General features: G+C 36.0%; 1 protein-coding gene across 3 annotated transcripts; it reads right to left on the bottom strand.

The window, feature by feature from the left end:
• Window positions 1-206: 206 nt before the first annotated feature.
• LOC113081984 (transcriptional protein SWT1-like) lies at window positions 207-16,059 on the bottom strand. Of its 3 annotated transcripts, none has more exons than XM_026253885.1 (17): window positions 15,961-16,059; window positions 14,144-14,237; window positions 13,860-13,924; window positions 11,966-13,031; window positions 11,692-11,736; window positions 11,478-11,610; window positions 11,085-11,180; window positions 10,791-10,979; window positions 9,950-10,043; window positions 8,774-8,931; window positions 8,500-8,657; window positions 8,184-8,322; window positions 6,683-6,825; window positions 6,450-6,601; window positions 5,651-5,794; window positions 1,755-1,821; window positions 207-1,104 (listed from the first exon to the last, which is right to left on the bottom strand). In XM_026253885.1, exons 2-17 carry the CDS (start codon window positions 14,225-14,227, stop codon window positions 895-897), a joined length of 2,943 nt encoding a protein of 980 aa, XP_026109670.1. In that variant the 5' UTR covers window positions 14,228-14,237; window positions 15,961-16,059; the 3' UTR covers window positions 207-894. The 3 variants fall into 3 exon arrangements, with proteins under 3 accessions (XP_026109670.1, XP_026109671.1, XP_026109672.1); XM_026253886.1 differs by having other exon boundaries at window positions 15,911-16,052; XM_026253887.1 differs by having other exon boundaries at window positions 210-1,104; window positions 8,500-8,654; window positions 15,961-16,057.
• Between the last annotated feature and the right edge of the window lie 6 nt (window positions 16,060-16,065).

The following is a 16,065-nucleotide window of genomic DNA, read 5'->3' as shown; positions in this document are numbered from 1 at the left end:
TTAATTATATATATATATATATATATATATATATATATATATATATATATATATATATATATATAAATATATATGTATATATATATATATATATATATATAAATTACATTTTAAAAGTGACTGAGGACTTGAAATGTGCTTTTTAAAATACAATTATTATATATAATTGCAATGAAAACTGCTTTTGATAAACCACAATACTTGTATCAAGTAATTTAACTTTTCTGACTTTCAGACTACTTAGCCCCCACTATTCTATAGGAAAATGGCATGAAACCAAATCAGTGCGAATCTTAATATTTACGACTGCAATCACATTAGAGTCTTTGTACACTGAATAATTAGCATTCTTCTGTAGCCTTACATTCATCAAATCATCATCAAAATCATCACACTGGCCATATGAAAATCTTTGAGGCAAGATAAAGCATGCTTATGTTCTAGTTTCCAGTTACAAGAAGTTTCACACACACGTTTGTACACTGCTGGGAATAAGTTGCGAAATATCTTAACCAGAATTTTGTATAAATGGCTAACGACTTAAGGGAAAGCGGTGTATCATTAAATGCACTCTATGTATCATTAATGACTTCCTCAGTATTAAAGTGTGATTTCGAGTGCACAAGAGGACAGTTTTCAGCACAACCTGTTATTACACAGGTGCCACATTAGTGAGAGTTATGACACAGAATGCTGCGCAATGTCAGAGAACTATCTGTACACAATGAACAATGAACAGGTCATGATTCACTTTGCCATTCAAACCAGAACTGTCTTCTGAGGTTCGGGTAAGATATGTATGCAATAACACTCTTAAAAGTGGAAACTAGTTCTCGGATACAGTAGACATCTGCGGAGGCCTGCTGAATTGAGCAATGACCTGAGAACAGCATACTATGTTCCAGCTGAAATGCCTTTCTGCTGAAAGTGACCAAACTGCTCTATGCACGTAGCCAGGATAATAAAAGCAAAAGTATGCGAGTATGACTTACAGATAAACGAATGATTCTCATCTATCTTATGACTCTTAACTAACCGGTATTCCTGTTGCGACACACAGTTAAACAGCTCCGTGGCAGTGAAACGTGGCTCCGTAGCAGCAATCTGAAAGCAGAAAGCATATCTACTAACATCAAGTATACAATGTACAGCCCAACACACATGTACTGGATAATCACCACCTTCGATTTATGCTGAATGTTTTGTTAAAGTTCAAAATGTTGCGGTCAGTAATATATAAATATATATATTAGTTGGGTAGGGGGTTGTGGAAGAGCTAAATTAATAATTTTATTCAGCAAAGATGCATTCAATTGATCAAAAGTTACAGTATCCCTGTTAAAATGATAACCGTAATAATGATGATAAGAAATTACAGTTAGAGTTATCTAAATGGCAAATCAGCATAATTTCTGAAGAAACGTGATACTGAAGTCTAAAATAATGGCTGCTGAAAATTCAGTTTTGACAAGAAATACATTGCTTTTTAAAACATTAAATATATTCATATTTTACTATTTCACAATATTACTGTTATTTTTGATCTTTTGATATTACAAATATTTCAATCAAATTGGTGAGCATAAAAAATTTGAATGGTAGCTGATATATTATGTAGTTGATATTACTGTTATATATACTGTTATATAAATATATATATTATCAATTACCCAACCTGTTGTTGTTCTATACAATATAACATGGACATGACTAGTCAAAATTTATTATCTTTAGTGGCCCTTTTTTTTTCTTACCTCACTGGTCTGAATGAAGGAGAGAAGTGACTGTGCATCTTGAACACTGCTTCCCGCAGATAACAGCCTATGGGAGGGGAAACCTTTAATTGTACTTTAATGTTGTCTTTACTTTCATTTACTTACATCATGCCTTTAATATGATCACTTATATACATATTATAACCCTCCTGTGTATAATATTAGTAGTTATTGCCAGTGAGAATCCTGTATGTTTTTAAATATGCATCAGTGTCAGAACACACTTATACATTTATTATCAACCATAAACAGGCAGCTTAAGATTACAATGAAAATATGTATCAGATAAATCAGTGAATCTATTAAATAATCATTTGCAGGTTAGTGTTTTCTAGTGGTGAAAGATCTGAGCTGATACTTGAACTATTACTGCTATGCCCTCAAGTAAAGGTTGCCCAAGGGAGACTGACCCGGTGGTAAGTGACCTGCAACTGTGTTTGGATCAGAAAATATGTAAATTGGTATTCATTGCATCTACTCATTAACAATATGTGTGATGTTAGAAAAGAGGGAAATTTAGACAGACACAAACCCTCTAATTTTAGACACATGTTGCTGCCATGTTCAAACAAGTCAGGACTGAGACCTTTTTCAACCATCCTGTGTCTGCAGCACATAAGCAATGAGGAAACAGCACAATTGCAACAGTAGGAGTATAAAACAAAAACAAAAGTCTGATTTACTGAATGGGAAGAGCTGTTTGTATTCCTTCCACTGCATCATACCAGACAAACCTTATTTCCAAGAATTGCTAAGTAGGTCACTACATTATTTTATATTGCTTAATAAAAATCTATATTTGCACAGATTGTGTTGACACAGGTTCACAGTGCAACGTCATTGTGCCATGTAGCAAAAACAGACTCGGTGCCAAAATTGTCGCTTCTGTTATGCAGCGTTGTGCTGCCTCCCTGTGCAGTGTGACTACTGCAACCTGTTAACATGGCTGCCAAAATGAATACTTGCTGCTTACATTAAACAGATGTAAAATTGCTGACGGAAAATAAAAATCATACAAACACATTACACCGAGCTATTTCTCTGAATAACCTTTGACAGATCCAGAGAAAGCTGAAGGAGAGATGCTGGTGGAGAAACCAAGTATAGATGAGAGAAATGGAGGTGGTGGGACTCTAAAGCATGGACAGCATAGGCACCAGAGGGAGTGAGAAGGAGAGAAAGATATGTGGAGTAAGGGCCAAGACGAAACAGGGAGCAGAAAGAAAAATCTTTTTCAGCAAGAAAGCCTGAATTATGCATGCTCTTTCTCATTCAGGGATACAGAATAGTGCTGCGCATGTGTGTGTGTGTGTGTGTGTTAGCTCTGATGACTCATCTGTCTGCTCTCTGCACATAAAAATGAGTCTCGCTGTATCCATGGAGACAGAACCAAATCTCCCTTTAAACCACGTCATTCTGCTTTTTCATGCTACATTTACACGACAACGATGTAGTCAAAAACGTTTTTTCCCTTGTGTTTAAATTTTTTTTCATGTATACACAACAACATTTTCAAAACGATTCAGGTTTACACATATCTGCAAAAAGAGCCAAAAACACTGCATTACATATGCCAGGCCAGTAGTTGGCGCTGTCACCTTGTTAGTAAGCATTATTAGTGATGGGAAGTTCGGATTATTTTACCAACTCGGACCTTTGAGTCTCATTCAGCAAAATGAACGAATCTTTATTTCATTCATTTTATCAAATATAATTAAAATCTTACGTGTTACTTCCCGAACATGTCTACTAGTACTTACGAAACATTTATCACACTACAAACAATACAAAACTGTGATGCTATAATAAACAGAAAAGATTAATTCATTGTTTACCTGGGTCTTCAGTTTATGATTAGCTCACCTCACCTTTGAGTTAACCAATGCAGTCTGAGCTGGAAATGTGATGAACGAACAACTTTTTGTCACATCCTTCATCACGTAATAATGATGAAGGAGCTTGTAACAACTCCATATGTGATGTCTTATTGGAGGAATGTGGTTTATAATATTGATTGGAAAAAATGATTGACTCTGTCTTCGGAATACATAATAATTAACAAGGTTACAGAAATCTCATTCAAATTGTTACACAGATTTTACCCAGCTAAAGTGTTTTTGAAAAGGTTTAAATCAGACATAGATACAAGCAGTTCTTTTTGTTGTGACCCTAATGAAACTGATATGCATATCTTTTGGGACTGTCCTCATACACAGCTATTTTGGATTGAATTCTCTAAATGTTATCCATCGCAGTGCTCTAGGGTTTCTCTCTGCTTTTTGAGGATGTACATTAAAGATTTGTTCTTGAGCAGCAACAACAGTACCATATACTCCGCCAATGTTGTGAATGTTTGTTTGGGCTTGCCTTTAAAATCGCCACGCACTGCACATGTCTACACACCTGACCACATGTCCATGCCCCCGTTAAAGCATTGAGGTCATCCAGTCAGGTGCTCCTCAGTGTTCCAAGAACTAAGTTAAAAAATAAAGGTGACCGGGCTTTTTCAGTGGTGGCACCTAATTTGTGGAATAGTTTACCTGTACACATAAGAACTGCTCAGACTGTTGGAATTTTTAAGTCATTTCTTAAGACACACTTGTATTCCTTGGCTTTTATATCAAGCTGAGCTGTGACATTGGTATGTTTTTACTGTATTTGTTTTATTTGTATGTGACTCTCTAGTTTTCTTTTCTAGACATTGTTAAGCACTTTGGTCAACCATGGTTGTTTTTAAATGTGCTATATAAATAAACTGAACTGAACTGAACTGAACTAACTATTAATACGCACGCACATGGCATCACTGTTCTCAAAGATACCTGTTTTGGCTGTTTACAAGGAAACAATAACGGTGGCGTTTTCGAAAACTTGCACTTTGAAACGCGTTTTCAAAAATATGTGTTTTCATTCCCCAAAATGCCGTTGTCATATAAACTAACATAGTGGAAAGGCATACTATCTGATCATGTCATTGGTAGGGAGACTTTTTTCACATTAAGTCATAATTAAAGACTAGAATAAAATGAACAAGCTGGTGTGTAAATCAATGTTTCTGCACTGATGCACGAGTATGGCATCTTGTATGAGATCAAAGAAGCATGTAATCAATTAGACAGACAACGCAGAACACGCTTCACATGACAAATCATTCATTTGCAATAATGAATCAAGTGTACGCTTCCTCTTTCTGCTAAACAAAAACCTCTTGGAGTTGCATTTAATGCACTGAGACTAAATTATTTATTGTGCAAAAAAGTAATTCAATTCATTAACTTCTTTGACAACCAGAACAAAGCAATCTGAAAAGAAAAAAAAGACATACATGCTACCTTACAAGAGTTCAGATTTATAAGAGATCTTATTTTTTTAGTGATTTATATATTTATTAAGAGGCTGTCAATGATACAAGCAGGAAGTTCAGTATGCCAGTGAGGTAAGTCATGGCTGCTATTACACTGCAACAAAAAATAGGTGTCGCCGTGTAACTACAGCTATGACTCACCCCACTGTTTCTGCTCGCGAGATGCAGAGAACTTAATTTACAGGAAAAATTGCCATGTCATTGTAAAATCCATCTCCCTACGAGCAATGAGCCATAAAAGCTGCAGGAATGCTGAGCAACGGAAGTGAGTCACAGAGACACGCTCACACAGGATTAGGAGAGGGGTTGATAATGAGTATGTAATAACGATTATGAGGATAAAGACCATCACACTCCTCCCCACATGTGACACACACCTATCTCGGTCCTCTACATGCTCAAGTGACTAAGGATACACACTGAGCAAATTCTGCTTTGAGGCACATGATTGTAATGGTAATAGATGCTTCTAGGACTGCACAGTTGTGTGTGGTTATTAGCATGTGTGTACCTCTGAAGAGCCTCCAATAGCTGTTTCAGTGCTGTGGAGAGCCTCTGCAGGCAGGAGAGAGCTTCCTGAGGTGGGGGTGAGGTAGATCGCTGTCTGGGCTCAGTGGCTCCTGGAGTGTAGTTGAGCGCTGAGAACAAAGATGAACTGAAGAGAGAGAACCAAACGGAAATAAACATTGAAACATTAAAAGCTACAGTAGAGATAGTGCAAGGTAGATCAGCATTTCTTCAAATTCTTCAAGTGTAATATTTTAGCAAAGAATGTCAGAAAAAAAAGAAGAATGTTTTTGAAAGATGTTACAGATATTTAAAACAATACTGTAAAAACAGTTATATGACAGTATTATTACAACTTAATATATTATATTTTTAATATTCTAATATGTTGATTTGATGGGCAAGAAACATCTTATTTATATTAATGTTGAAAACAGTTGTGCTGCTTTATATTTTGGTGGAAACCATGATAAAAAAATTTAATAAATTGAAAGTTCAAATAATTTCCTAGGTAAACAATGAATTAATCTTTTCTTTTGGGGATGTACGTTAGGGAAGTAACACGTAAGATTTTAATTATATTTGATAAAATGAAATAAAGATAAGCAACAGCATTTATTTAAAAATACAAGTATTTTATATTTAGTAAAAATGATAACTTTGATCCATTTAAAGCATCCTAGCTGAATAAGTTAAAATTTATAAAAAAAATAAAATAAAAAAAAACCTTACAGAACCCAAACTACTGAACAGTAGTGCATATTGAGAAATAAATACACTTCAGTCTGCCTGGTCTCTCTCACCTAATCTGACACACATTGTTCCAGATGCTCTCAAATAACGCCCAAACTTCCTGATGGGATGTCCGAGGAGGCGGAGCTACATCCTCCTCTATCTCTGCCATCAGAGAGTCCTCTTTATCAGTGTCATTACCCTCTACTGGAGCTTTCGGAGACTGTCTCAAACACACACACACACAGTTCATGAGCAATTAGAATGAAACAATTATCCACTGTTGGATCAAAATGAGACTGACCTGTAGTCTTTGCTGTAGCATATGAATGGTAGAGAGAGCTTGAGCTACATGACCGTTGTACTGAGATCTGCTAGCCAGTGCTGACAGAAGCTCTGCAGCCAATCTCAGAGCACTGAGAAAAGATATGTGCTCTATGGACCTGTCTACAGACAGACAACACAACATAATATAAGTGAAGTTAAGATAGATAAGATAGATACACACCACCATCTGCAATACAGTTCAGACACATTTTCTACTGTCACAATGTATTCCGTCCATTCATATTACTGGTTGTAATAGGAAAAAGACAGAATACAAAAGTTCACAAATGAGTTCACAGCTCTAAAGGTAAATTTTTTTCCATCACTCATCATCAGACCCCTTACCATAGCTCTTAACCATTTGTTATTATGAGGCTATTAAACATTACCAGGTCAATAATGATTCTTTATTGTTATTATTTTATACAGCATTTGTTATGAAAAACAACAGCCTGCACATTTAGAACCAATAGCTAGGCCGACAGCATTCCGCAGTTGTAATATGAATCTATAGGGAAAATTCTAGTCAGATAACAGATTATCTATTATAAATTCTACAACAAGTTAGACAACATTTATCACCTCTTGGACACATACCACTAACCCACTAAAACAAAAGAACAAACTAAATGAGTGAAGGACCCTCCCTCAACTCCACAAAGTGCATTAAATCACATTTAGGCAAGAACAGGAGGCCCCTGGTACTTTTCCACCCCTCCACTCCTGCACAAACTCCCGGACTCCCCTCTGTTGGGCTGGGCTCATGAGCAAAGGCAGCAGAGAAGAAAGGCACAGTTATACTCCTGCTGCAGTGATTGGCAGAATGAGGTTGATCATTTACTCAATTTTCTTCTCACACAATCAATGTCACTGGGGACCAGCGACTGTTTGTTTACCTACATTCTTCAAAATATATATTTTTGGGTTCAGGTTTGGTAAAACTTGAGGGTGAGTAAATGATGACCGAATTTTCATTTTTGGGTGAACTTTCCTCTAAATGACATAATTAGCAACTGAAGGACATACAGACAGTCAGCAGGGGGAGCAAGTAGAGCAGGATGCATTTTTGTCCTCTCTTAAATAAATATTAGCCATGTTTATGTGAGACATAATAATTACTTACACATTTTCAGTTTGAGGAATCAAATTGTGACCGAATAGATCTTTACCGCTATGTTGGAATTACAGTTATAAGAAGGATGCAATTCAGAGATTCCAGTAATGAATTTGACAAAGGTAGGTCAGAAATGCATGATTAATTATGAATAAAGGAAAATTTTTGTGCATATACACTACTGTTTAGAGTTTGGAGTATATATGATTGTTTAAATGTTTTTTTTTTTTTTTAAGGCTCACCGAGGCTGCATTTATTGATAAAAAATACACTAAAAACATTAATATTGTGAAACATTATTGTAATTTTAAATAACTACTTTCTATTTTAATACACTTTAAAATAAGTAGTAAGACTTCCACACCTGAACAGAGACAGTCACTCAGCATCTCCACACAGCTGAGCAGGCTCCTCTTAATAATGCTTCCAAACACAGCGATCCAGTGCTTCTTAAAACACTTGAGCAGCCCCTCCAGATTCCACGGAGGCTTCACGTACACTATCTGCATACACAAACAGATAAAGTCACAGAGAATAAAGGGACTACAGCGAATCTGAGACCTGAATCACACTTTAGATTTGACTAATGCATTTAGATGAATGAGGAGCAGCTCTTAAAATAAACTTCATAAAAAATGAATAGATCAATAGATCAATGTGTGCAGAGAGTGCAGTGGTACCTCAGTCCACAGTTCTCCATAAGCTGCCTTCATCTCTTCCTCAAGCACTTCAGACAGCGCCCCCTGGAGGCAGGACTCCAGCAAAGACACACACTCACTCAACTGTCTTTCCTCCGCTGCATCGCTGTGTCTATTATTTTGTGATCCTTCCTCCTCTGCTTCATTCATACAGGGAGGTGCCAACAAAAGGACATTACATTAAGGCAAGAAAAATCCAGGTATTTAGAAAAATTCTACTAATGAAGCAAAAACAGTGATACTGATAACAGCTGACCTTTCTCTAAAGGTCGAGCTGAAGGCGGCACAGTGGGCAAAGCATGAATGTAGTTTATAATCGTAGATCTGGTTCCCTCCACCTCTTTTACCAAGTCTGCCTTACTTAGGGCCTTCACCCCACTGAGTAGAGCCTTGCTGCATAGGTTCTTATCATTGCTACAAATAATTAAATAAATAAAAACAGAGAGAGAGAGAGAGAGAGAGAAGATATATTTGAACAGCAGGAAGGCGTGTCCTCTAACTTCAATATTCTTGAGGGTGACATCAATGGCTAAAAAAAAATCATTAAATCAGATCATCTTCATTCATAAAGCATACACATGGCCACCTTCCATTTCATTAGCTTTCAAATGACAAGACAGATCAAACAAATGGGACTGTCCTTAAGTGATACTCCACCCCAAAATGAAAGTTTTGTCATTCACTTACTCCCATGTCGTTCCAAACCCGTAAAAGCCTCAGTTGCCGTCCGGACACAATTTAACATATTTTGGAAGAAAACCGTAAGGCTTGCGACTGTCCCATATTCTGGCAAGTAAATTACACTCTCAAGGTCCAGAAACATATGAAAAGCATTGTCAGAATGGTCCATCTGCCATCAGTGGTTCAACTGTAACATATAAAGAAGAATATTTTGGAGAATATGGGCGGGGCACAGGTACCTTACGTGCTTCTGTGTCAGCCGCACCACAAAGATACGTTTTCTATGTGTATTTACACTGTGACTTGAAAGAAAACAGCACATCCAAATTATCTATCTATCTATCTATCCTTGTGGCGCGGCTGACACAGAAGCACATAAGCTGCCTGCGTCCAGCTCATATTCTCCAAAATAGCACTCAGTGGTGTAGAGAGACACAGAGGAAACAAATTGTTGAATAAAGTTGTTATTTTTGTTTTATTCGCATACAAAAATATTCTCGTCGCTTCATAACGTTGCGGTTGAACCACTGATGGCAGGTGGACTATTCTGACGATGCTTTTCACACTTTTCCTTAAACCTTGACGTTGTAATTTACTTGGCAGTATATGGGAGAGTCACAAGGTTTTCATCCAAAATATGTTTAATTGTTTGTAACGACATGGGGTTAAGTGATTAATGACAAAGTTTTATTTTGGGGTAAATTGCAGACACGCCTAGAGGTGAAAGAGAGGTTTAAGTGTTAGTGCTCACGTGCAAAGAACTACAGCTCCCTCTGGGTACAGAGCCTGGTACTGCAGACAACACTGTAGCACTCTGTCATCATTATTTACAACACCAGGCCCACCTAAAGGAAAGGAAAGCAGAGACAAAGCTGAACTCATATGATCCATAGTACTATGACAGATTAGGAGTGGTGCAACAATGTCAAAAGTGTCTAGGTGGCATAATGATCCCAATGGATTGTTTTAAAGTATGCATGGATGCTTTTAGAGTTTCGAACATAACCCCATGCACCACTGAAGAGCTTTTTAATATAGGTGACTGTATGATAAAGTGGTCTTTGGTATGCTATTTTATGATACAACTGTAAAACACTGTTTAACGCTACTTTGCATGTGTGATCTTATAATTTAATATTTAATTATTTTAAAATAATTAAATCAGAGCATGCAAATATTAAATGTCAGAGTTACTTAATGCAGTGTCATTTTAGCATCATTCATATACTTTTATAGGATTTATTAATATTTAGAATTGGATTTTATTTTTATATTTTCAGTTGTCAAGTTTTTCATGAAATATTTAAACTTTATTTTATTTTGACTTCAGTTCGATTAACAAAAACGCATATTGCATGCAGCTATGACTTTAATTAATTATACAGCTAATTAGCACAAACTTTAAATAAAATTAAAAAAGAAAATAATTAAAGACAGATGAGTTTTTTTTTTTTTTGGAAATGCCCCAGCAGTTGATTTTTATTACCCCTTGACAAAGTGTAATTCTTTTTACATGTCTAGAAAAGTAAATACACAACACAGGCACATAACAAATCTAAATAATAATGCATTTCAGGATGAGAATTACTCACCAACAGCTTGGGAGGCCTGCTGCATTGACTGGCCCACAAGTCTGGGCTCCTGGCATTTTAGGCAGCTATAAATGTAATGGACAGCAGGTCTGGCTTTGTCTTCCACCTTGCTGGAGAGTTTACCACTCTTTAGATAGTCCAACTCCTGCAGGACAACCCATGGGATCAGCAAAGTGGGGAACCCCAGCCCTGTGATGAGGGTGTTCAAAGTGAAAAGCTGCACCCACATAATTCTTAAAATGTTTTAAAGTTAAAAAGCTAGAGACATAAAAATATCTTCTTTTTTTTTCCTACCACCGAGACCGTGTGTCCTAATCTTCTTCACAAAGTCCAGGTGGCTGAGCAGCACATTGGTATCCAGAACAATAAGCAGTCCCTGTTTATGTTGATCTTCACATGTATGTGTTAAAGACACAAAGACAATAAAGCACAATTATGCAGGATAATAATGGATAATAATGATAACAATAAAGAAATACATTTAAATAGTTCTAAATGTAAATAAATAACAGTCCACACCACAGCTACAATAATAGCAGCACAGAAGAATGATATGGTTGGATTCACTTTCACAATTGTTTTTTTTTTTTTTACTGTAATATTTTCTTTATAGCTACAGTTCTTAGTGAGAATGGGCCTAGTAATAAATTATATATATATAAAAAACTAAATCATATGTGACTTTACTTTTTAGCATTGTGCCAGCACCCTCTTCTGGAGGGTCAATGTCCATGCAGGTGAGCTCTCCACAGTTCTCCACCAACTTCACCTCCAGTCGTCTCTCAGAGCGTGCCAGGTGAAGCTCCTCCACCAGCTCCATCTAAACAATGAGCAAAAAAAGAATGAGAAACAAACAAACAAACAGAAGATTTCATTCTAAAATCCTAGGCATGTTGTTAACCTCATGGTCGCAGTCAAGGGTCTCTGCGGCTTCCTGAGGAGTTACCTGAAATTGTACAAAAATACTATTAAAGATGTTACAATTTTGCAGCATTAATAAAGTTCAGATATACTGTGGTGTTCCTCTTAAATATGATTTGAAATGGAGCATATTCTCTTTTCTGTTGTCATGTTAACCAGATTGCACATAGCCTTTTTGCCACTTTTTGGTGAACTCTCATACAGATCTTTCTGCATTCTGCTATAGTACTGTGGGGAAAACGCAAGACACTTACATGTTGGACGTTGCAGGATGTATTGTTCGGCGTTGTGACCTCTCTTGTTTTGTCAGTATGTGCCTCCTGGACTTGGTGAGATACAGATGAAAGATGTGATGAGCTAAGAGAAGTGGGTTTATGAGAGGTTTGAGCAGAAACCTTTTGAGGCCTTTGTCCTTGCTGCTGTGTGATGAGATATGTGTGTTTAGAAGGAGTAGAACCAGGGAAAGAAGGCTGAGTGGTACTTTGAGTCCTGCCTTCTGAAGAATTCACATTACACACATTCGTGTTTGTCCACGCTTTAACGGCACTGGCTTTCTTTGGGATCTTGAAACTGACTTTTGCTGTGGGACCACCAAGGGATGTCCTTTTTTCTCCTAAGTTTACACCAGGTTCATTACCCAACTGTACATGCTCTGGCTTCTTGGGTGAAACATCTTCTTGTGATTTCAGTTTAGATCCAGAGTCTTCATGTTTCACTACTGGCAAAGCTTCTTTGGGTTTGTTATGAGATCTCTGTGTATCAACATTAGGGTTGATCTTCTTGCACCTCGTGGCCATCAACGTCTTCCTCATTTCCTTTTGAACTTCAGAATGAGATTCTGCATGTGCAGCATTGGTCATGTATTTAATGTCTCTTCGTTTGGGTTCAGCATGAAGCTCTGGCGACAACGGCCTTTTCATGAGCTTCCTCCTCTTCTCCTGGAGTTTCTCCGGTGGATATTCATCCTTTGCAGGTATCCGCCTGGGACACTCTGCTGTGGATCTCCTCGACACCAGCTCCCGTCTCTTTTTCTCCAACTCTTTGGAAGAAGGCTGGTTTGTTGCAGCATGCCTGGTGGAGCTGCTACCTGAGATATTTGGACTTAGGTTTTCATGCTTCCTTTTGGGATTTAGTTGTTCTTTCTCATGTGTGACAGTTGACTTGAAAACTGGCCTGAAATTCTCTGTAGCTTGGCTCTCTCTGGATCTTTCTTCCCTGCTCTTGCTGTCACTAACTTCTGTTTTCTTGAATCTTCCTTCAAATCCTCTTGGTGATGTTGAGTACTTGGCCCTCATCTCTTTAGCTTTGTCTTGGTCAGAACTGCAAATTATTAGAAAAGGAAGCCAGTAGTAAGTTTTAATGAATAGATAACTCTCACAATAACTCTTTGGTGAGAAAACGGTGGTTGAGGAAATATAAAAATGTGATATGATTTACTTTCTTTTAAGCACCTTTATTAGGTTCTTTTTAGTTTTTATTACATTTTATTACATAATAAAAACAGAAAATAAAAACCGAACAAAATATTCTGCATTAAAAAGTCAAAACGTGGATATTGATTTTATAAAACAGCTTTATTCTTGAATGAATCAGGCATTTGAACCAATTGGTTGAAATGGCCTATTGGCACTTTAGTTTCATATTTAAAAAGTATCATTGCATTTTGAATTTTAGCATTTTTTTTTAATTTGATTTAAAACATTAATCCCATAACATTTTGCAAATGTAAATGCATTCATGATATTTCTTAGCTTCGGTGTAAATGATTTCTAAATGCCACTTCAGATGCAGCTTCTGTTTCCTCTGCGGTGGAAAGATGGATTTGGTTCATACTGATTTCATATGATTGGTAAAAACCCTATAGTGTCTTATTAGACTAATTGTATTGACTGATAATTTAAGAATTATTTGTCATGAAAGAAGGTGAATAGATTTAATAAGGTACAAAACATAGCTTTATGAAGGAAATCTGATTTAAGCACTCACAGAACCCTGATGAGAATATTGCTTCAGAATAAATTACATTTACATGATAAATAAATCAAAGTACTTAACCTTTTTACTCCGATAAGTGCGTGACTGATGCACATGACAAGTCATAATTTTGAGCCCAGATTTATCTGTCATTTCTTTTACAAGATGACCCACCTTACATGCCGATGATGATGTTTGTGTTTTCTTTTTGGGTTGCTGAATCTCTTTGCATCTCTCTCCTGTGAACAAAAAACATTATTATCCTATGAGATTTACATACAAACAAGAATTAATGTTAATAATTTAATGCTATAACGAATTATTAAATTATCTCATATATATATATATATATATATATATATATATATATATATATATATATATATATATAAAGCATAAATCATATATTACAAATAACTAGATTAAAATCTACTTAGATTTTGTTGCAGATTCCTCACCTTCTTCTCATCCTCATGTGAAGAGATTGATGAGATTCTTTCCTCCTTTTTGTGTTTCTTCTTCTTTGATTTCTTGCTCGACATCCTCAAAACCCTATGACAGAACATTAGATTTTATTATTATTATTTTTTTTTTAAATTTCATTCAAAAATCAAAAATACTGCGTCTCCACAGGTTGGTTGGTCATTACTTTTTACGAGGAGAGCAGTAAATCTATAGTACTGAACAGTGTTTTCATTTATTGAAATGAAGCTGAAATAAAATATTCAATACTAGAAACATATTATTTAATATTAGTTGTCTTGGCATCTAACTGAAATACGTTGAAGTTAAAGTACTAAAATGACTAAAACTGATCTGAATAAACCTGTAAAAGTTCTAAGTCAGAGTATTCTAGAGTGAGCCCGTAATAAAAGGTAAAGTAAATTGAAGATGCAAAAGCGAGAAGAGAAGATGAGAAAGTAAAATCTGAGCCTGAAAGCCTTCAGAACAAAAGATTCTGTGATCTGAGCTGAAGTCATGTCTCAAATAGATAAGAGACACTGATCATATGCCTCCAGCCTTGCAGTCCAGATTTGCTTCCACATTTTGGAAGATCGAAACGTCTATGACGGTCAATATTTAGAATTAATTTCCTCAAAGGGAGTAGGCTCAATTGAATACGGGGTCACAAATACATCAAGAGCATGTGCTTTTCATTAAAAATCCAGACATAGCAAAACAATAAGTAAGATAAGATAAGAGACATTTCAGAACTTAATAAAGAGCTACTGTCTAAAATGTCTCTCTTCACTTGGCTGCAGAGGTCTACAGAGAACCTGTTATTGAAGCTAAGGTGTATTTAAACACGTAGCAAGTTAATATGTGGCAGAAGTCAGAATTCGATTCACCCAACTGGAAAACTTACAACTTACAACATCACCAGATGTTTATATCTGGATCATAACTGTCAAACGAATTTATCCATTATGTAATTATTTAGCCTACCTATTGTCAAATATTTCCCATATACCTATGCTGAATTATGGTCAGAACTATGTCGCGTTGACATGACCTGTGAAATTTCTCTTCAGAAAAGAGAAATGAAGACAAATTTAGAAAAACATCATTTACATTGACAAAATATTTTTGCAGAAACATAAAGTTTCCATCATCCTACCCGAAAACACCTTCTAATCATAACAAGATGGACCTTTAAATGTCAAACTGAGGAGAAAAATACTACGTCCATGGAATTTGATAATAAATGCAAATGATAATAAAGAATAAATGAATAATACTGAGTATATGAGTAACATAAGACAGTTATATGAATCTGATAAAGAGTATCAACAAAGAAATCATAAAGAATAACTCATAAAGAATAATACATACCTCAATATGAAAAACATAACAAAATTTAACATTTGCACCACTTTTCATACTAAAAAAATGTTGTCTCTTAGAGTGCTTTTCTAGTAAAAACTAAGCACAAAGAAAACCTTGATTTGCATATCAGCAAATCCCAGACAGAAATCCAGTTCATCCTTGAGGAACAGATAACGCTAATGTAAATCAACCGAACTAAAACAACACAATTATATCTCATCACTGAATATGTAGGAAGTTATGAATATATAACAACTTTATTTCATACACAAATACACTTGTGACAAAAATGGCAACCGAGTATTTACATTATAACACATTGGTCATGCCCTCCCTAAATGTTTACAACTTAAATTCTTGTCATGCTGAGGAACTTGTAGAAATTAAGAGCCAATTACCAGTTTTAATTGTATCTTCGGAAGCTTTAGTGTGAAAGAGGTTCACCTACCACACGCGGGAAGAATGTTGTAAACTTAAATACTGAAAAAGAAGAAAATTATGAGCAATGAGAGCTGTTCGCTTCACCACTTGCACTGCAGTTGGCTGGTTGAAT

The sequence above is a fragment of the Carassius auratus genome, unplaced genomic scaffold, assembly GCF_003368295.1.
Source record: "Carassius auratus strain Wakin unplaced genomic scaffold, ASM336829v1 scaf_tig00035443, whole genome shotgun sequence".
NCBI classification, from domain to species: Eukaryota; Metazoa; Chordata; class Actinopteri; order Cypriniformes; family Cyprinidae; genus Carassius; species Carassius auratus.
This window is presented reverse-complemented; position numbering and strand designations above follow the sequence as displayed.